General features: G+C 51.2%; 1 protein-coding gene across 1 annotated transcript; it reads right to left on the bottom strand.

The window, feature by feature from the left end:
• Positions 1-7,363: 7,363 nt before the first annotated feature.
• On the bottom strand, positions 7,364-19,321 carry LOC147094597 (sulfotransferase 1C2-like). Its single transcript, XM_085974437.1, has 4 exons — positions 19,165-19,321; positions 14,823-14,917; positions 14,149-14,329; positions 7,364-7,542 (listed from the first exon to the last, which is right to left on the bottom strand). Exons 1-4 carry the CDS (start codon positions 19,229-19,231, stop codon positions 7,430-7,432), a joined length of 456 nt encoding a protein of 151 aa, XP_085830563.1. The 5' UTR covers positions 19,232-19,321; the 3' UTR covers positions 7,364-7,429.
• Positions 19,322-22,324: the final 3,003 nt, after the last annotated feature.

Genomic DNA, 22,324 nt, shown 5'->3' with positions numbered 1-22,324 from the left:
ATGTCTCTCAGTCCCTCTCTCTCAGGGAGATATCTGTGCACTGACTGGTGTCTCTCAGTCCCTCACTCTCAGGGTGATATCTGTACACTGACTGGTGTCTCTCAGTCCCCTCTCTCTCAGGGAGGTATCTGTACACTGACTGGTGTCTCTCAGTCCCCTCTCTCTCAGGGAGGTATCTGTACACTGAGTGGTGTCTCTCAGTCCCTCTCTCTCAGGGTGATATCTGTACACTGACTGGTGTCTCTCAGTCCCCTCTCTCTCAGGGAGGTATCTGTACACTGAGTGGTGTCTCTCAGTCCCTCTCTCTCAGGGAGATATCTGTACACTGACTGGTGTCTCTCAGTCCCCTCTCTCAGGGAGATATCTGTACACTGACTGGTGTCTCTCAGTCCCTCACTCTCAGGGGTATATCTGTACACTGAGTGGTGTCTCTCAGTCCCTCTCTCTCAGGGAGATATCTGTACACTGACTGGTGTCTCTCAGTCCCCTCTCTCAGAGAGATATCTGTACACTGACTGGTGTCTCTCTCAGTCCCTCTCTCTCAGAGAGATATCTGTACACTGACTGGTGTCTCTCTCAGTCCCTCTCTCTCAGAGAGATATCTGTACACTGACTGGTGTCTCTCAGTCCCTCTCTCTCAGGGAGATATCTGTACACTGACTGGTGTCTCTCAGTCCCTCTCTCTCAGGGAGATATCTGTACACTGACTGGTGTCTCTCAGTCCCCTCTCTCTCAGGGAGATATCTGTACATTGACTGGTGTCTCTCAGTCCCTCTCTCTCAGGGAGATATCTGTACACTGACTGGTGTCTCTCAGTCCCTCTCTCTCAGGGAGGTATCTGTACACTGACTGGTGTCTCTCATTCCCTCTCTTTCAGGGAGATATCTGTGCACTGACTGGTGTCTCTCAGACCATCTCTCTCAGGGAGATATCTGTACACTGACTGGTGTCTCTCAGTCCCTCTCTCTCAGGGAGATATCTGTACACTGACTGGTGCCTCTCAGTCCCTCTCTCTCAGGGAGATATCTGTACACTGACTGGTGTCTCTCAGTCCCTCTCTCTCAGGGAGATATCTGTACACTGACTGGTGTCTCTCAGTCCCTCTCCCTGAGGGAGATATCTGTACACTGACTGGTGTCTCTCAGTCCCTCTCTCTCAGGGAGATAACTGTACACTGACTGGTGTCTCTCAGTCCCTCTCTCTCAGGAAATATCTGTACACTGACTGGTGTCTCTCAGTCCCTCTCTCTCAGGGAGATATCTGTACACTGACTGGTGTCTCTCAGTCCCTCTCTCTCAGGGAGATATCTGTACACTGACTGGTGTCTCTCAGTCCCTCTCTCTCAGGGAGATATCTGTACACTGACTGGTGTCTCTCAGTCCCTCCCTCTCGGGGAGATATCTGCACACTGACTGGTGTCTCTCAGTCCCCTCTCTCTCAGGGAGATATCTGTACACTGACTGGTGTCTCTCATTCCTCTCTCTCAGGGAGATATCTGTACACTGACTGGTGTCTCTCAGTCCCCCTCTCTCAGGGAGATATCTGTACACTGACTGGTGTCTCTCAGTCCCTCTCCCTCAGGGAGATATCTGTAAACTGACTGGTGTCTCTCAGTCCCTCTCTCTCAGGGAGATATCTGTACACTGACTGGTGTCTCTCTGTCCCACTCTCTCAGGGCGATATCTGTACACTGACTGGTGTCTCTCAGTCCCTCTCCCTCAGGGAGATATCTGTAAACTGACTGGTGTCTCTCAGTCCATCTCCCTCAGGGAGATATCTGTACACTGACTGGTGTCTCCCAGTCCCTCTCTCTCAGGGGGATATCTGTACACTGACTGGTGTCTCTCAGTCCCTCTCTCTCAGGGGGATATCTGAACACTGACTGGTGTCTCGCAGTCCCTCTCTCAGGGAGATATCTGTACACTGACTGGTGTCTCTCAGTCCCTCTCCCTCAGGGAGATATCTGTACACTGACTGGTGTCTCTCAGTCCCTCTCTCTCAGGGAGATATCTGTACACTGACTGGTGTCTCTCAGTCCCTCTCTCTCAGGGAGATATCTGTACACTGACTGGTGTCTCTCAGTCCCTCTCTCTCAGGGAGATATCTGTACACTGACTGGTGTCTCTCAGTCCCTCTCTCTCAGGGAGATATCTGTACACTGACTGGTGTCTCTCAGTCCCTCTCTCTCAGGGAGATATCTGTGCACTGACTGGTGTCTCTCAGTCCCTCACTCTCAGGGGTATATCTGTACACTGACTGGTGTCTCTCAGTCCCTCTCTCAGGGAGATATCTGTACACTGAGTGGTGTCTCTCAGTCCCTCTCTCTCAGGGAGATATCTGTACACTGACTGGTGTCTCTCAGTCCCCTCTCTCAGGGAGATATCTGTACACTGACTGGTGTCTCTCAGTCCCTCACTCTCAGGGGTATATCTGTACACTGAGCGGTGTCTCTCAGTCCCTCTCTCTCAGGGAGATATCTGTACACTGACTGGTGTCTCTCAGTCCCCTCTCTCAGGGAGATATCTGTACACTGACTGGTGTCTCTCAGTCCCTCTCTCTCAGGGAGATATCTGTACACTGACTGGTGTCTCTCAGTCCCTCTCTCTAAGGGAGATATCTGTACACTGACTGGTGTCTCTCAGTCCCTCTCTCTCAGGGAGATATCTGTACACTGACTGGTGTCTCTCAGTCCCTCTCTCTCAGGGAGATATCTGTACACTGACTGGTGTCTCTCAGTCCCCTCTCTCTCAGGGAGATACCTGTACATTGACTGGTGTCTCTCAGTCCCTCTCTCTCAGGGAGATATCTGTACACTGACTGGTGTCTCTCAGTCCCTCTCTCTCAGGGAGATATCTGTACACTGACTGGTGTCTCTGTCCCTCTCTCTCAGGGAGATATCTGTACACTGACTGGTGTCTCTCAGTCTCTCTCTCAGGGAGATATCTGTACACTGACTGGTGTCTCTCATTCCCTCTCTTTCAGGGAGATATCTGTGCACTGACTGGTGTCTCTCAGTCCCTGTCCCTCAGGGAGATATCTGTACACTGAGTGGTGTCTCTCAGTCCCTCTCTCGCAGGGAGATATCTGTACACTGACTGATGTCTCTCAGTCCCTCTCTCTCAGGGAGATATCTGTGCACTGACTGGTGTCTCGCAGTCCCTCACTCTCAGGGGTATATCTGTACACTGACTGGTGTCTCTCAGTCCCCTCTCTCTCAGGGAGGTATCTGTACACTGAGTGGTGTCTCTCAGTCCCTCTCTCTCAGGGAGATATCTGTACACTGACTGGTGTCTCTCAGTCCCTCTCTCTCAGGGAGGTATCTGTACACTGACTGGTGTCTCTCATTCCATCTCTTTCAGGGAGATATCTGTGCACTGACTGGTGTCTCTCAGTCCCTCTCTCAGGGAGATATCTGTGCACTGACTGGTGTCTCTCAGTCCCTGTCCCTCAGGGAGATATCTGTACACTGAGTGGTGTCTCTCAGTCCCTCTCTCGCAGGGAGATATCTGTACACTGACTGATGTCTCTCAGTCCCTCTCTCTCAGGGAGATATCTGTGCACTGACTGGTGTCTCGCAGTCCCTCACTCTCAGGGGTATATCTGTACACTGACTGGTGTCTCTCAGTCCCCTCTCTCTCAGGGAGGTATCTGTACACTGAGTGGTGTCTCTCAGTCCCTCTCTCTCAGGGAGATATCTGTACACTGACTGGTGTCTCTCAGTCCCTCTCTCTCAGGGAGATATCTGTACACTGACTGGTGTCTCTCAGTCCCCTCTCTCTCAGGGAGATACCTGTACATTGACTGGTGTCTCTCAGTCCCTCTCTCTCAGGGAGATATCTGTACACTGACTGGTGTCTCTCAGTCCCTCTCTCGCAGGGAGATATCTGTACACTGACTGATGTCTCTCAGTCCCTCTCTCTCAGGGAGATATCTGTGCACTGACTGGTGTCTCGCAGTCCCTCACTCTCAGGGGTATATCTGTACACTGACTGGTGTCTCTCAGTCCCCTCTCTCTCAGGGAGGTATCTGTACACTGAGTGGTGTCTCTCAGTCCCTCTCTCTCAGGGAGATATCTGTACACTGACTGGTGTCTCTCAGTCCCCTCTCTCAGGGAGATATCTGTACACTGACTGGTGTCTCTCAGTCCCTCTCTCTCAGGGAGATATCTGTACACTGACTGGTGTCTCTCAGTCCCTCTCTCTCAGGGAGATATCTGTACACTGACTGGTGTCTCTCAGTCCCTCACTCTCAGGGGTATATCTGTACACTGACTGGTGTCTCTCAGTCCCTCTCTCAGGGAGATATCTGTACACTGACTGGTGTCTCTCAGTCCCTCTCTCTCAGGGAGATATCTGTACACTGACTGGTGTCTCTCAGTCCCTCTCTCTCAGGGAGATATCTGTACATTGACTGGTGTCTCTCAGTCCCTCTCTCTCAGGGAGATATCTGTACACTGACTGGTGTCTCTCAGTCCCTCACTCTCAGGGGTATATCTGTGTCTCTCAGTCCCTCTCTCTCAGGGAGGTATCTGTACACTGACTGGTGTCTCTCATTCCCTCTCTTTCAGGGAGATATCTGTGCACTGACTGGTGTCTCTCAGTCCCTCTCTCTCAGGGAGATATCTGTACACTGACTGGTGTCTCTCAGTCACTCTCTCTCAGGGAGATATCTGTACACTGACTGGTGTCTGTCAGTCCCTCTCCCTCAGGGAGATATCTGTACACTGACTGGTGTCTCTCAGTCCCTCTCTCTCAGGGAGATATCTGTACACTGACTGGTGTCTCTCAGTCCCCTCTCTCTCAGGGAGGTATCTGTACACTGACCGGTGTCTCTCAGTCCCTCTCTCTCAGGGAGATATCTGTACACTGACTGGTGTCTCTCAGTCCCCTTTCTCTCAGGGAGATATCTACACTGACTGGTGTCTCTCAGTCCCTGTCCCTCAGGGAGATATCTGTACACTGAGTGGTGTCTCTCAGTCCCTCTCTCTCAGGGAGATATCTGTACACTGACTGGTGTCTCTCAGTCCCTCTCTCTCAGGGAGATATCTGTACACTGACTGGTGTCTCTCAGTCCCTCTCTCTCAGGGAGATATCTGTACACTGACTGGTGTCTCTCAGTCCCTCACTCTCAGGGGTATATCTGTGTCTCTCAGTCCCTCTCTCTCAGGGAGGTATCTGTACACTGACTGGTGTCTCTCATTCCCTCTCTTTCAGGGAGATATCTGTGCACTGACTGGTGTCTCTCAGTCCCTCTCTCTCAGGGAGATATCTGTACACTGACTGGTGTCTCTCAGTCCCTCTCTCTCAGGGAGATATCTGTACACTGACTGGTGTCTCTCAGTCCCCTCTCTCTCAGGGAGATATCTGTACATTGACTGGTGTCTCTCAGTCCCTCTCTCTCAGGGAGATATCTGTACACTGACTGGTGTCTCTCAGTCCCTCTCTCTCAGGGAGGTATCTGTACACTGACTGGTGTCTCTCAGTCCCTCTCTCTCAGGGAGATATCTGTGCACTGACTGGTGTCTCTCAGTCCCTCTCTCTCAGGGAGTTATCTGTACACTGACTGGTGTCTCTCAGTCCCTCTCCCTCAGGGAGATATCTGTACACTGACTGGTGTCTCTCAGTCCCTCTCTCTCAGGGAGATATCTGTACACTGACTGGTGTCTCTCAGTCCCTCTCTCTCAGGGAGATATCTGTACACTGACTGGTGTCTGTCAGTCCCTCTCCCTCAGGGAGATATCTGTACACTGACTGGTGTCTCTCAGTCCCTCTCTCTCAGGGAGATATCTGTACACTGACTGGTGTCTCTCAGTCCCCTCTCTCTCAGGGAGGTATCTGTACACTGACCGGTGTCTCTCAGTCCCTCTCTCTCAGGGAGATATCTGTACACTGACTGGTGTCTCTCAGTCCCCTTTCTCTCAGGGAGATATCTACACTGACTGGTGTCTCTCAGTCCCTGTCCCTCAGGGAGATATCTGTACACTGACTGGTGTCTCTCAGTCCCTCTCTCGCAGGGAGATATCTGTACACTGCCTGATGTCTCTCAGTCCCTCTCTCTCAGGGAGATATCTGTGCACTGACTGGTTTCTCTCAGTCCCTCACTCTCAGGGGTATATCTGTAGACTGACTGGTGTCTCTCAGTCCCCTCTCTCTCAGGGAGATATCTGTACACTGAGTGGTGTCTCTCAGTCACTCTCTCTCAGGGAGATATCTGTACACTGACTGGTGTCTCTCAGTCCCTCTCTCTCAGGGAGATATGTGTACACTGACTGGTGTCTCTCAGTCCCTCTCTCTCAGGGAGATATCTGTACACTGACTCGTGTCTCTCAGTCCCTCTCTCTCAGGGAGATATCTGTACACTGACTGGTGTCTCTCAGTCCCCTCTCACTCAGGGTGATATCTGTACACTGACTGGTGTCTCTCAGTCCCTCTCTCTCAGGGAGATATCTGTACACTGACTGGTGTCTCTCAGTCCCTCTCTCTCGGGGCGATATCTGTACACTGACTGGTGTCTCTCAGTCCCTCTCTCTCATGGAGATATCTGTACACTGACTGGTGTCTCTCAGTCCCTCTCTCAGGGAGATATCTGTACACTGACTGGTGTCTCTCAGTCCCTCTCTCTCGGGGAGATATCTGTACACTGACTGGTGTCTCTCAGTCCCTCTCTCTCAGGGAGATATCTGTACACTGACTGGTGTCTCTTAGTCCCTCTCTCTCAGGGAGATATCTGTACACTGACTGGTGTCTCTCAGTCCCTCTCTCTCAGGGAGATATCTGTACACTGACTGGTGTCTCTCAGTCCCTCTCTCTCAGGGAGATATCTGTACACTGACTGGTGTCTCTCAGTCCCTCTCTCTCAGGGAGATATCTGTACACTGACTGGTGTCAGTCAGTCCCTCTCTCTCAGGGAGATATCTGTACACTGACTGGTGTCTCTCATTCCCCTCTCTCTCAGGGAGATATCTGTACACTGAGTGGTGTCTCTCAGTCCCTCTCTCTCAGGGAGATATCTGTACACTGACTGGTGTCTCTCAGTCCCTCTCTCTCAGGGAGATATCTGTACACTGACTGGTGTCTCTCAGTCCCTCTCTCTCAGGGAGATATCTGTACACTGACTGGTGTCTCTCAGTCCCTCTCTCAGGGAGATATCTGTACACTGACTGGTGTCTCTCAGTCCCTCTCTCTCAGGGAGATATCTGTACACTGACTGGTGTCTCTCAGTCCCTCTCTCTCAGGGAGATATCTGTACACTGACTGGTGTCTCTCAGTCCCTCTCTCTCAGGGAGATATCTGTACACTGACTGGTGTCTCTCAGTCTCTTGCAATGGTAGAAGACAGTAAATAAGAAACAACCTTAGTTCACATTTTAAAATAAATTATGAATGACGTTTAATTTTGATTTTTCGATTTTGTTTCATTGCTCTGAATCTTCACAAGACGTCCCGAAACTTCAGCGTGCTGTGTCCCATCTGCTTGTCGTATTCTTCATCGAAAGCTTCATTCTGTGCCACGGTGAAATGGTTCTTCCAGTCTCCCACTTCACCTGAGAAACAGAGAGAGGGAGAGTGAGAGGGAGAGAGAGTGTGAGAGAGTGTGAGAGTGTGTGAGAGTGTGTGAGAGTGAGAGAGACAGAGACAGAGAAAGAGAGTGAGTGCGTGAGAGAGAGAGAAAGGGAGAGAGACGGAGAGAGAGTGTGAGATAGAGATGGAGACATAGAGACGGAGAGAGAGGGAGAGAGAGGGAGTGAGAGCGAGAGAGAAAGAGAGAGAGTGAGACGGAGAGAGACAGAGACAGGGAGAGAGAGAGTCAGAGAGAGACGGAGAGAGTGAGAGACGGAGAGAGTGAGTGAGACGGAGAGAGAGAGTGAGATGGAGAGAGAGTGAGACGGAGAGAGAGTGAGGCGGAGGGAGAGACAGAGACGGAGAGAGAGACAGAGACGGAGAGAGAGACAGAGAGGGAGAGAGACGGAGAGAGACAGAGGGAGAGAGAGAGACACAGAAAGAGAGAGCGAGATAGAGACAGAGAGAATGAGAAAGAGGTAGAGAGAGACAGAGAGAATGAGAAAGAGAGAGAGAGAGAGACGAAGAGAGAGTGAGACAGAGATACAGAGTGAGAGAGACAGAGAGAGTGACGGAGAGAGAGAGAGAGACACAGAGAGACAGAGAGAGAGATGTAGAGAGAGAGAGTCGGAGAGAGAGACAGAGACAGGGAGCGAGAGAGTGAGATGGAGAGAGAGACAGAGACGGAGAGAGAGAGACAGACAGAGATAGAGAGAGGGAGAGACAGAGAGATGGAGAGAGACGAGACAGAGAGACAGAGAGAGAGACAGAGAGAGAGACAGAGAGAGACAGACAGAGATAGAGAGAGGGAGAGAGAGAGAGAGAGAGAGAGAGTCAGAGAGAGAGAGAGAGAGAGACAGACAACAAAATGAAACTGGCTATCCTAAAACTCTTCAACTTGGTTCTGAGTGTCGGTTATTTCCCTGATATCTGGAACAAAGGACTCATAACGCCCATATACAAAAGTGGGGACAAAATCGACCCAAACAACTATCGAGGCATCTGTGTAAACAGTAACCTGGGGAAGGTATTCTGTAGCATCATAAACAAAAGACTTATAAACTTCCTTGAGGAGCACAATGTCTTGAGTAAAAGCCAAATTGGATTCCTGCCAAACTAAAGAACATCCGATCATATCTTCACCCTACAGACCCTAATTGACAAACACGTTCACCATAACAAAAGCAAAATCTACGCATGCTTTGTAGATTTCCAGAAGGCTTTCGACTCCATCTGGCATGACGGTTTATTCCTGAAACTTATCGAAAGTGGGGTAGGAGGGAAAACATATGATGTAATTAAATCAATGTATACAAACAACAAATGTGCAGTTAAAATTGGAGACAAACAAACAAAATACTTCCCACAGGGGCGGGGGGTGACGCAGGGCTCGCCAATCTCACCGACACTCTTTAATATTTACATAAATGGATTGGCAAAACTACTTGAACAATCTACAGCACCCGGCCTCACCCTATATGAATCCAAGGTTAAATTCCTCCTCTATGCAGACGACCTGGTTCTGCTGTCACCTACTAAAGAGGGGCTACAGCAAAACCTGGACCTGCTGGAGTCATACTGCCAGACTTGGGCCCTGACAATAAATCCCCAAAAAACCAAAGTCCTTGTGTTCCAGCAAAGATCCAAACATCAGGGACCCAAAATAAATTTCACAGTAGGAACAACCAAAATTGAACAAACCACTAACTACACATACTTGGGCTTAAAAATCAGTTCTACGGGAAACTTCAAACTGGCTGTGAATGAACTGAAAGAGAAAGCAAGAAGGGCTTTCTATGCCATCAAAAAATCAATCCAAATAGAAATCCCAATTAGCATTTGACTCAAAATTTTCAAATCAGTAATTGAACCAATTGCACTCTATGGCAGTGAGGTATGGGGACCGCTAACTCAACAAGAATTTGCAAAATGGGACAAACACCCAATTGAGATCCTACATGCAGAATTCTGTAAAAGTATCCTCCGGACTCAAAGGAAAACAGTAAACAATGCATGCAGGGCAGAACTAGGCCAATATCCATTAATAATCACTATCCAAAAAAGAGCCACCAAATTTTGGAATCACCTACAAATGAGCAATCCCCAATGCTATCACTACGACGCCCTGAAATGCCAAGAGCTGACCATAAAGAAGAATACCCTCAGTCAACTAGTCCTGGGACTCATTGAAGTAACTACTAACAATACCAACAATAACCAGCCCCAGGACAGTGACAGGGTAACACAAAGAATTCGACCCAACACAATCGTCGCTAAGCAAAAGGAAAAATATCTGACATATTGGGCAGAAACAACAAAAACCCAAAGCAAACTCAATTGCTACTTGGCCCTAAACAGACAATACAACATAGCTGATTACCTGACCATGGTAAAGGATAACAAACTGAGAAGAACCTTGACAAGGTACAGACTTAGCGAACATAGCCTAGCGATCGAAAAAGGCAGACACAGGCAGACCCGGCTGACAAGAGAGGACAGGATATGCTCTCACTGCAGTCAGGGAGTGGTGGAGACAGAGATGCACTTCCTCACAGCTTGTGGAAAATATCAGGGCATCAGGGAGAATTTCTACCAAAAATTCTCACAAATATGCCCTGATTTCAGAAATCTGAATGACAACCAAAAACTCCCATTCCTACTGGGAGAGGAGAGAAGCTGTATAACACTGGTGGCACACTATGTTACAGCTTGCCATGAACAGAGGGACAACCAGTAAACTAAGAAAGGAATATATATAAACAATGCGAATGTATATTTATACACTCAGGGATATACCTGTTTATACACTATGAATAGAACTGCGTTTATGTGCTAAACCATAAATGTATTTTGATGCTTTGGCAACATAAGATGTAACTTATCATGCCAATAAAGCGATTTGAATTGTGAATTGTGAATTGTGAGAGAGTCAGAGAGAGCGAGAGATTGAGATAGAGAGACAGAGAGAGAGAGAGAGAGACAGGGAGAGAGAGCGAGAGAGTGAGATGGAGAGAGAGTGACAGAGAGAGAGAGAGAGAGAGAGAGTCAGAGAGAGAGACAGTGAGAGAGAGAGAGACAGAGAGAGAGACAGAGAGAGAGAGACGGAGAGAGAGAGTCAGAGAGAGAGACAGCGACAGGGAGAGAGTGAGACAGAGATAGAGAGAGGGAGAGTGAGAGAGAGGGAGAGACAGAGAGAGGCGGAGAGAGAGAGATACGGAGAGAGAGAGAGAGAGATACGGAGAGAGACAGAGATTGCGAATGGGGAGCAAAGGAGAGGCAGAGTGAGTGATGGAAAGGGGGAGAGACGGAGAGAGAGAGGGACAGCCGGAGAAAGCGAGAGAGAGGGAAAGAGGGAGCGAGGGAGAGATTGTGAGGTGGAGGGAGAGTGCGACAATATAAGTACAGATCAGGGCGAAGTGCGATGACTGTGGGGGTGAGCTCACCTCCTCCTCACTCCCCTCCCTCGGGGGAACGTCCCTCCCTCCCTCTGACTTTGAGGGGAAATGTCAGTGTCCCTGGGACAGTAGTGCTGGGGTGGGTGAGTAACAGATTCCACGGGCAGTGACCCTGTCTAGCGGGCGGACGGGGATTCCCTGGGGAGCGGGCTGACCGTAACCCAAGAGACCCCGCGCTGCCGGTGTGATCCCAGAGGGGGAGCGGCACCGGGCGCTTTGCTGTGAAGGGCTGATCTCACCGGGTGATCTCACCGGGTGTGGTATCTCCCCTTAACCTTCTCTGCTCTAAGGAGAACAACCCCAGCTTCTCCAGTCTCTCCACATCACTGAAGTCCCTCATCCCTGGTACCATTCTGGTCAATCTCTCCCTTAACCTTCTCTGCTCTAAGGAGAACAACCCCAGCTTCTCCAGTCTCTCCACATCACTGAAGTCTCTCATCCCCGGTACCATTCTGGTCAATCTTCCCTTAACCTTCTCTGCTCTAAGGAGAACAATCCCAGCTTCTCCAGTCTCTCCACATCACTGAAGTCCCTCATCCCTGGTACCATTCTGGTCAATCTCTCCCTTAACCCTCTCTGCTCTAAGGAGAACAACCCCAGCTTCTCCAGTCTCTCCACGTCACTAAAGTCCCTCATCCCTGGTACCATTCTGGTCAATCTCTCCCTTAACCTTCTCTGCTCTAAGGAGAACAACCCCAGTGATGTGCCTCAATAAGTTCCGAGACTCGATGTTAGCGAAATAAAACAAGGCTTTTATTAACTTAGAAAGTAACACGTAAAAGAGAGAGATGTCTTCCTTCTGGAGGCTGAGGCCAGACTGAGCCAGCTTACAAAAGGGGCCAGGTATGGGCGGAGCCCTACACACAGCACATTCCAGCACATTCCAATACATAATACAATGAGGACTGGGGGAAGGGAAATGACACTGAAACCGACCACAGTCACAGGCAGCGATGAATGGAATATATTTCATCACACCCAGCTTCTCCAGTCTCTCCACATCACTGAAGTCCCTCATCCCTGGAACCATTCTGGTCAATCTCCCCTTAACCTTCTCTGCTCTAAGGAGAACAACCCCAGCTTCTCCAGTCTCTCCACATCACTGAAGTCCCTCATCCCTGGAACCATTCTGGTCAATCTCTCGCTTAAACTTCTCTGCTCTAAGGAGAACAACCCCAGCTTCTCCAGTCTCTCCACATCACTGAAGTCCCTCATCCCTGGAACCATTCTGGTCAATCTCCCCTTAACCTTCTCTGCTCTAAGGAGAACAACCCCAGCTTCTCCAGTCTCTCCACATCACTGAAGTCCCTCATCCCTGGTACCATTCTGGTCAATCTCGCCCTTAACCTTCTCTGCTCTAAGGAGAACAACCCCAGCTTCTCCAGTCTCTCCACATCACTGAAGTCCCTCATCCCTGGAACCATTCTGGTCAATCTCCCCTTAACCTTCTCTGCTCTAAGGAGAACAACCCCAGCTTCTCCAGTCTCTCCACATCACTGAAGTCCCTCATCCCTGGTACCATTCTGGTCAATCTCCCCTTAACCTTCTCTGCTCCAAGGAGAACAACCCCAGCTTCTCCAGTCTCTCCACATCACTGAAGTCCCTCATCCCTGGAACCATTCTGGTCAATCTCCCCTTAACCTTCTCTGCTCTAAGGAGAACAACCCCAGCTTCTCCAGTCTCTCCACATCACTGAAGTCCCTCATCCCTGGTACCATTCTGGTCAATCTCGCCCTTAACCTTCTCTGCTCTAAGGAGAACAACCCCAGCTTCTCCAGTCTCTCCACATCACTGAAGTCCCTCATCCCTGGAACCATTCTGGTCAATCTCCCCTTAACCTTCTCTGCTCTAAGGAGAACAACCCCAGCTTCTCCAGTCTCAGCACATCACTGAAGTCCCTCATCCCTGGTACCATTCTGGTCAATCTCCCCTTAACCTTCTCTGCTCTAAGGAGAACAACCCCAGCTTCTCCAGTCTCTCCACATCACTGAAGTCCCTCATCCCTGGTACCATCCTGGTCAATCTCCCCTTAACCTTCTCTGCTCTAAGGAGAACAACCCCAGCTTCTCCAGTCTCCCCACATCACTGAAGTCCCTCATCCTTGGTACCATTCTGGTCAATCTCCCCTTAACCTTCTCTGCTCTAAGGAGAACAATCCCAGCTTCTCCAGTCTCTCCACATCACTGAAGTCCCTCGTCCCTGGTACCATTCTGGTCAATCTCCCCTTAACCTTCTCTGCTCTAAGGAGAACAACCCCAGCTTCTCCAGTCTCTCCCCCATCACTGAAGTCCCTCATCCCTGGTACCATTCTGGTCAATCTCCCCTTAAACTTCTCTGCTCTAAGGAGAACAACCCCAGCTTCTCCAGTCTCTGCACATCACTGATGTCCCTCATCCCTGGTACCATTCTTGTCAGTCTCCTCTGCACCCTCTCCAAGGCCTTGACATCCTCCCTAAAGTGTGGTGCCCAGAATTGGACACAATACTCCAGCTGGGGCCTAACCAGAGATTTGGAAAGATTTAGCAATAACTCCCTTGCTTTTTGTAATCTATGCCTAGGATCCCATATGCTTTTTAACAGCTTTCTCAACCTGCCCTGCCACCTTCAAAGATTTGTGTACGTACAGGCCTCTCTGTTCCTGCACCCACATTAAAAATTGTACCATTTAGTTTACATTGCCTCTCCACATTCTTCCTACCAAAATGTATCACTTCACACTTCTCTGCATTAAACTGCATCTGCCGTGTGTCTGCCCATTTCACCAGTCTGTCTGTGTCCTCCTGAAGCCTGTCACTGTCCTCCTCACTGTTTACTATGTTGCCGCGTTTCGTATCACCTGCAAACTTTGAACTTACGCCCTGAGTTCCCAAGTCCAGGTCATTAGTCTAGCTCAGAAATAGCTGGATGGTCGAAGTCCAGTTGCTCAACTCCCGCACGCTATCCGTCAGGATTCTCCGGATCGAAGCCAGGAGCAGGAACCCTGACTCAGTGTCTTACCTTTCACCTGCTGGGACCTGGGGGTCAAGTCCAGCTCCAGACAGAGGGGGTGAAGGGCTCCTCTCTCTGTGAGGCGGGAGGGGCAGAAACGGGGTGGGGCAGTGGGTAAGGCACTGAGCTTTCACCCTTCGAACCTACCCTTCCTCATGAAGCTGGAGATGCTCTGATCGAAGATGGTCTTTGGGATGGTGGAGTAGTTGGTCATTGGGTTGTCCTTCATCACACTGAAGGAGGAAAGTTCAACCACCTTCTCGATGACGTCCTCTTCCAGAACCTTCTCCATGAACTTCGCCACCTTCAGAATCTCCCGCCTGGGGTTCTAGGGTGAGAATGTCGGCATTAGAGTCGCCTTGGACCATCTGTCTCACTCTCTCTGTCTCTCTCACTCTCTCTCTCTGTCCATCTCACTCTCTCTCTATCTGTCTGTCTGTCTCTCTGTGTCTCTCCCTCTCTCTCTCTCTGTGGGCCTCTCTCTCTCTGTCTCTCTCTCTCTCTCTCTCTCTGTGGGCCTCTCTCTCTCTCTGTCTCTCTCTCTCTCTCTGTGGGCCTCTCTCTCCCTCCCTCCGTCTCTATCTGTCCCTCTGTCTCCCTCTCTCCTTTCTCACTCTCTCTGTCTATCTGTCTGTCTCTCTCTCTCTCTGTCTCACTCTCTCTCTGTCTCTCTCACTCTCTCTGTCTCCCTTTTCACTCTCTCTCTCTGTCTCTCTCTATCTCTCTTTGTCCCCCTGTCTCTCTCTATACTGAATTCACTCTGTGTCCTACCCCCCTGACACACGTCCACCTTCGCGCTCTGTGCCACACTCCTCCATTACCTCCTTCATGTCTTCATAGAAGAGGTAGAGAATCCGACATTTATCCTTCGCTTCCCACCATCCTTTCACGTGAGCGTACCAGGAACCCCAGGACACTGAAACCGAGAAAGTTCATAGACAGTAAGATGCTTCTCCGTGCTTCCAGAATCCAGGATCGCTGGGACTCGATCAGACACTAAACTTGAGCAGAGTAGAGGGAGCTTTACTCTGTATCTAACCCGTGCTGTACCTGCCCTGGGAGTGTTTGATGAGACAGTGTAGAGGGAGCTTTACTATGTATCTAACCCGTGCTGTACCTGCCCTGGGAGTATTTGATGGGCCAGTGTAGAGGGAGCTTTACTCTGTATCTAACCCATGCTGTACTTGCCCTGGGAGTGTTTGATGGGACAGTGTAGAGGGAGCTTTACTCTGTGTCTAACCCGTGCTGTACCTGCCCTGGGAGTGTTTGATGGGACAGTGTAGAGGGAGCTTTACTCTGTATCTAACCCGTGCTGTACCTGCCCTGGGAGTGTTTGATGGGACAGTGTAGAGGGAGCTTTACTCTGTATCTAATCCGTGCTGTACCTGCCCTGGGAGTCATAGAGTCATAGAGTTTTACAGCACAGAAAGAGGCCCTTCGGCCCATCGTGTCTGCGCCGCCCATCCATCCCTGTCCAGTCTAATCCCATTTTCCAGCATTTGGTCCATAGCCTTGTATGCAATGGCATTTCAAGTGCTCATCCAAATGCTTCTTGAATGTTGTGAGGGTTCCTGCCTCCACCACCCTTTCAGGCATTGAGTTCCACATTCCAACCACCCTCTGGGTGAAAAAGTTCCTCCTCAAATCCCCTCTAAATCTCCTGCCCCTTACCCTGAATCTATGCCCCCTTGTTATTGACCCCCCCACTAAGGGGAAAAGTTCCTCTTTATCTACCCTATCTATGCCCCTCATTATTTTGTACACCTCAATCAGGTCTCCACTCAGCCTTCTCTGCTCCAAGGAAAACAACTCCAGCCTGTCCAGCCTCTCTTCATAGCTGAGGCGCTCCAGCCCAGGTAACATCCTGGTGAATCTTCTCTGCACCCTCTCCAAAGCAATCACATCCTTCCTATAGTGAGGCGACCAGAACTGCACACAGTACTCCAGCTGTGGCCTCACCAGCGTTTTGTACAGCTCCATCATAACCTCCCTGCTCTTATATTCTATGCCTCGGCTAATGAAGGCAAGTATCCCATATGCCTTTTTAACCACCTTATCTACCTGCTCTGCTGCCTTCAGGGATCTATGTACATGTACACCAAGGTCCCTCTGACCCTCTGTACTTCCTAGGGTCCTACCACTCATTGTGTATTCCCTTGCCTTATTTGTCCGTCCAAAATGCATCACCTCGCACTTTTCAGGGTTAAATTCCATTTGCCACTTTTCCGCCCATCTGACCAACCCGTTTATATCGTCCTGTAGCCGGAGGCTTTCCTCCTCACAATTTACCACCCCACTAATTTTCGTGTCATCTGCGAACTTACTGATCATACCTTTTACATTCTCATCCAAATCATTTATGTAGATCACAAACAATAAGGGACCCAGCACCGATCCCTGAGGTACCCCACTGGACACAGGCTTCCAGTCACAAAAGCAACCTTCGACCATCACCCTCTGCCTCCTGCCACAGCCAGTTTAGGATCCAACGCGCCAAGGCACCCTGGATCCCATGGGCTCTTACCTTCTTGACCAGTCTCCTATGCGGGACTTTGTCAAAAGCTTTACTGAAGTCCATGTAAACCACATCCACAGCATTTCCCTCATCCACCCCACTAGTCACCCCCTCGAAAAATTCGATCAGATTTGTTAGACATGATTTACCCTTGACAAAGCCATGCTGACTATCCCCGATTAATCCTTGCCTCTCCAAGTGGAGATTAATTTTGTCCCTCAGAATTTTTTCCAATAATTTCCCCACCACAGATGTTAGACTCACTGGCCTGTAATTCCCTGGTTTATCCCTGCTACCCTTCTTGAATAATGGTACTACGTTAGCTGTTCTCCAGTCCTCTGGTACATCCCCTGTGGCCAGAGAGGTTCTGAAAATTAGTGTCAGAGCCCCTGCAATCTCCTCCCTTGCCTCCCACAGCAGCCTGGGATACATCTCGTCCGGGCCTGGGGATTTATCCACTTTTTGGCCCGCTAAAACCGCTAGCACCTCCTCCCTCTCGATGCTAATATGTTCAAGTATGTCACAGTCCCCTTGCCCGATTTCTATGTCTGCATCGTCTTTCTCCATAGTGAACACAGATGCAAAAAATTCATTTAAAACCCCGCCTACATCCTCTGGCTCTACACACAGATTGCCACTTTGGTCCCTAATGGGCCCTACCCTTTCCCTGGTTATCCTCTTGCCCTTAATATACTTATAAAACATCTTAGGATTTTCCTTTATTTTGCTCGCCAGTGTTATTTCATGGCCCCTCCTCGCCCTCCTAATTTCTTTTTTAAGTATGCCCCTGCACTTTTTATACTCCTCTAGGGCTTCTTCTGTCTTTAGTCTTTTGTAACTGCCAAAAGCCCCCCTTTTATTTCTAATGCATTTTTGTATATCCCTTGTCATCCAAGGTTCCCTTTGCTTGTTGGTCCCACCCTTGACCTTTACAGGAACATGTTGGCGTTGTACTCTCTCTATTTCCCTTCTGAAAGTCTCCCACTGTTTTGATGTGGATTTTCCTATAAGCAGCTGCTCCCAGTCCACTTTGGCCAGATCCTGCCTTATCATATTAAAATCGGCCTTTGTTGATGGGACAGTGTGGAGGGAGCTTTACTCTGTATCTAACCCATGCTGTACCTGCCCTGGGAGTGTTTGATGGGACAGTGTAGAGGGAGCTTTACTTTGTATCTAACCCGTGCTGTACCTGCCCTGGGAGTGTTTGATGGGACAGTGTAGAGGGAGCTTTACTCTGTATCTAACCCATGCTGTACCTGCCCTGGGAGTGTTTGATGGGACAGTGTGGAGGGAGCTTTACTCTGTATCTAACCCATGCTGTACCTGCCCTGGGAGTGTTTGATGGGACAGTGTAGAGCGAGCTTTACTCTGTATCTAACCCGTGCTATACCTGCCCTGGGAGTGTTTGATGGGACACTGTAAGGGGAGCTTTACTCTGTATCTAACCCCGTGCTGTACCTGCCCTGGGAGTGTTTGATGGGACAATGTAGAGGGAGCTTTACTCTGTATCTAACCCGTGCTGTACCTGCCCTGGGAGTGTTTGATGGGACAGTGTAGAGGGAGCTTTACTCTGTATCTAACCTGTGCTGTACCTGCCCTGGGAGTGTTTGATGGGACAGTGTGGAGGGAGCTTTACTCTGTATCTAACCCGTGCTGTACCTGCCCTGGGAGTGTTTAATGGGACAGTGTAGAGGGAGCTTTACTCTGTATCTAACCCGTGCTGTACCTGCCCTGGGAGTGTTTGATGGGACAGTGTAGAGGGTGCTTTACTCTGCATCTAACCCGTGCTGTACCCGCACTGGGAGTGTTTGATGGGACAGTGTAGAGGGATCTTTACTCTGTATCTAACCTGTGCTGTACCTGCCCTGGGAGTGTTTGATGGGACAGTGTAGAGGGAGCTTTACTCTGTATCTAACCCGTGCTGTACCTGCCCTGGGAGTGTTTGATGGGACAGTGTAGAGGGAGCTTTACTCTGTATCTAACCCGTGCTGTACCCGCACTGGGAGTGTTTGATGGGACAGTGTAGAGGGATCTTTACTCTGTATCTAACCCGTGCTGTACCTGCCCTGGGAGTGTTTGATGGGACAGTGCAGAGGGAGCTTTACTCTGTATCTAACCCGTGCTGTACCTGCCCTGGGAGTGTTTGATGGGACAGTGTAGAGGGTGCTTTACTCTGTATCTAACCCGTGCTGTACCTGCCCTGGGAGTGTTTGATGGGAAAGTGTAGAGGGAGCTTTACTCTGTATCTAACCCGTGCTGTACCTGCCCTGGGAGTGTTTGATGGGGACAGTGTAGAGGGAGCTTTACTCTGTATCTAACCCGTGCTGTACCTGCCCTGGGAGTGTTTGATGGGACAGTGTAGAGGGGGCTTTACTCTGTATCTAACCCGTGCTGTACCTGCCCTGGGAGTGTTTGATGGGACAGTGTAGAGGGAGCTTTACTTTGTATCTAACCCGTGCTGTACCTGCCCTGGGAGTGTTTGATGGGACAGTGTAGAGGGAGCTTTACTCTGTATCTAACCTGTGCTGTACCTGCCCTGGGAGTGTTTGATGGGACAGTGCAGAGGGAGCTTTACTCCGTATCTAACCCGTGCTGTACCCGCACTGCGAGTGTTTGGTGAGCGGTTCTGATTGGAGGTTGTATCTCACCTTGTCCATTCAAAAAGTTTCGTAGAAATTCCTGCCAGGTTCCCGGCTCGGGCAATACTTGGTTCATGCGATGGAAGTGAAAGTAGGAGACCAGATTGTCCTTGGCATTGCGAGCCACCACTATCACCTGGAAACAGGGTAGAAATGTCCATTAAACAATCATCAGTCTCACACAGTTTGGAGACTGAGGGAGGGAGCGAGTCCCACAGTTTGGAGACTGAGGGAGGGGAGCGAGTCCCACAGTTTGGAGATTGAGGGAGGGGAGGTGTCCCACAGTTTGGAGATTGAGGGAGGGGAGGAGTCCCACAGTTTGGAGACTGAGGGAGGGGAGGAGTCACACAGCTTGGAGATTGAGGGAGGGGAGGAGACCCACAGTTTGGAGACTGAGGGAGGGGAGGAGTCCCACAGTTTGGAGACTGAGGGAGGGGAGGAGACCCACAGTTTGGAGACTGAGGGAGGGGAGGAGTCCCACAGTTTGGAGACTGAGGGAGGGGAGCGAGACCCACAGTTTGGAGACTGAGGGAGGGGAGGAGTCCCACAGTTTGGAGATTGAGGGAGGGGAGGAGTCCCACAGTTTGGAGACTGAGGGAGGGGAGGAGTCCCACAGTTTGGAGACTGAGGGAGGGGAGGAGACCCACAGTTTGGAGATTGAGGGAGGGGAGGAGACCCACAGTTTGGAGACTGAGGGAGGGGAGGAGTCCCACAGTTTGGAGACTGAGGGAGGGGAGGAGTCCCACAGTTTGGAGATTGAGGGAGGGGAGGAGTCCCACAGTTTGGAGACTGAGGGAGGGGAGCAGTCCCACAGTTTGGAGATTGAGGGAGGGGAGGAGTCCCACAGTTTGGAGACTGAGGGAGGGGAGGAGTCCCACAGCTTGGAGACTGAGGGAGGGGAGGAGTCCCACAGTTTGGAGACTGAGGGAGGGGAGGAGTCCCACAGTTTGGAGACTGAGGGAGGGGAGGGAGTCCCACAGTTTGGAGACTGAGGGAGGGGAGGAGTCCCACAGTTTGGAGACTGAGGGAGGGGAGGAGTCCCACAGTTTGGAGACTGAGGGAGGGGAGGAGTCCCACAGTTTGGAGACTGAGGGAGGGGAGGAGTCCCACAGTTTGGAGACTGAGGGAGGGGAGGAGTCCCACAGTTTGGAGACTGAGGGAGGGGAGGAGTCCCACAGTTTGGAGACTGAGGGAGAGGAGGAGACCCACAGTTTGGAGACTGAGGGAGGGGAGGAGTCCCACAGTTTGGAGACTGAGGGAGGGGAGGAGTCCCACAGTTTGGAGACTGAGGGAGGGGAGGAGTCCCACAGTTTGGAGATTGAGGGAGGGGAGGAGACCCACAGTTTGGAGACTGAGGAAGGGGAGGAGACCCACAGTTTGGAGACTGAGGGAGGGGAGGAGACCCACAGTTTGGAGACTGAGGGAGGGGAGGAGTCCCACAGTTTGGAGATTGAGGGAGGGGAGGAGACCCACAGTTTGGAGATTGAGGGAGGGGAGGAGTCCCACAGTTTGGAGACTGAGGGAGGGGAGGAGTCCCACAGTTTGGAGATTGAGGGAGGGGAGGAGTCCCACAGTTTGGAGACTGAGGGAGGGGAGGAGTTCCACAGTTTGGAGACTGAGGGAGGGGAGGAGTCCCACAGTTTGGAGATTGAGGGAGGGGAGGAGTCCCACAGTTTGGAGACTGAGGGAGGGGAGGAGACCCACAGTTTGGAGACTGAGGGAGGGGAGGAGTCCCACAGTTTGGAGATTGAGGGAGGGGAGGGAGTCCCACAGTTTGGAGACTGAGGGAGGGGAGGAGACCCACAGTTTGGAGACTGAGGGAGGGGAGGAGTCCCACTGTTTGGAGATTGAGGGAGGGGAGGGAGTCCCACAGTATGGAGACTGAGGGAGGGGAGCGAGACCCACAGTTTGGAGATTGAGGGAGGGGAGGAGACCCACAGTTTGGAGACTGAGGGAGGGGAGGAGTCCCACAGTTTGGAGACTGAGGGAGGGGAGGAGTCCCACAGTTTGGAGACTGAGGGAGGGGAGGAGTCCCACAGCTTGGAGACTGAGGGAGGGGAGGAGTCCCACAGTTTGGAGACTGAGGGAGGGGAGGAGACCCACAGTTTGGAGACTGAGGGAGGGGAGGAGTCCCACAGTTTGGAGACTGAGGGAGGGGAGGAGTCCCACAGCTTGGAGACTGAGGGAGGGGAGGAGTCCCACAGTTTGGAGACTGAGGGAGGGGAGGAGTCCCACAGTTTGGAGACTGAGGGAGGGGAGGGAGTCCCACAGTTTGGAGACTGAGGGAGGGGAGGAGTCCCACAGTTTGGAGACTGAGGGAGGGGAGGAGTCCCACAGTTTGGAGACTGAGGGAGGGGAGGAGTCCCACAGTTTGGAGACTGAGGGAGGGGAGGAGTCCCACAGTTTGGAGACTGAGGGAGGGGAGGAGTCCCACAGTTTGGAGACTGAGGGAGGGGAGGAGACCCACAGTTTGGAGACTGAGGGAGGGGAGGTGTCCCACAGTTTGGAGACTGAGGGAGGGGAGGAGACCCACAGTTTGGAGACTGAGGGAGGGGAGGAGACCCACAGTTTGGAGACTGAGGGAGGGGAGGAGTCCCACAGTTTGGAGACTGAGGGAGGGGAGGAGTCCCACAGTTTGGAGACTGAGGGAGGGGAGGAGTCCCACAGTTTGGAGATTGAGGGAGGGGAGGAGACCCACAGTTTGGAGACTGAGGAAGGGGAGGAGACCCACAGTTTGGAGACTGAGGGAGGGGAGGAGACCCACAGTTTGGAGACTGAGGGAGGGGAGGAGTCCCACAGTTTGGAGATTGAGGGAGGGGAGGAGTCCCACAGTTTGGAGACTGAGGGAGGGGAGGTGTCCCACAGTTTGGAGATTGAGGGAGGGGAGGAGTCCCACAGTTTGGAGACTGAGGGAGGGGAGGAGACCCACAGTTTGGAGATTGAGGGAGGGGAGGGAGTCCCACAGTTTGGAGATTGAGGGAGGGGAGGTGTCCCACAGTTTGGAGACTGAGGGAGGGGAGGAGTCCCACAGTTTGGAGATTGAGAGAGGGGAGGGAGTCCCACAGTTTGGAGATTGAGGGAGAGGAGGAGACCCACAGTTTGGAGACTGAGGGAGAGGAGGAGACCCACAGTTTGGAGACTGAGGGAGGGGAGCGAGTCCCACTGTTTG

This window comes from Somniosus microcephalus, unplaced genomic scaffold (assembly GCF_052327205.1).
Source record: "Somniosus microcephalus isolate GS21.2 unplaced genomic scaffold, FLI_Smic_1.0 unresolved_chr1, whole genome shotgun sequence".
NCBI classification, from domain to species: Eukaryota; Metazoa; Chordata; class Chondrichthyes; order Squaliformes; family Somniosidae; genus Somniosus; species Somniosus microcephalus.
The sequence above is the reverse complement of the archived record's forward strand: the minus strand, read 5'-3'. Positions and strand labels throughout refer to the sequence as shown.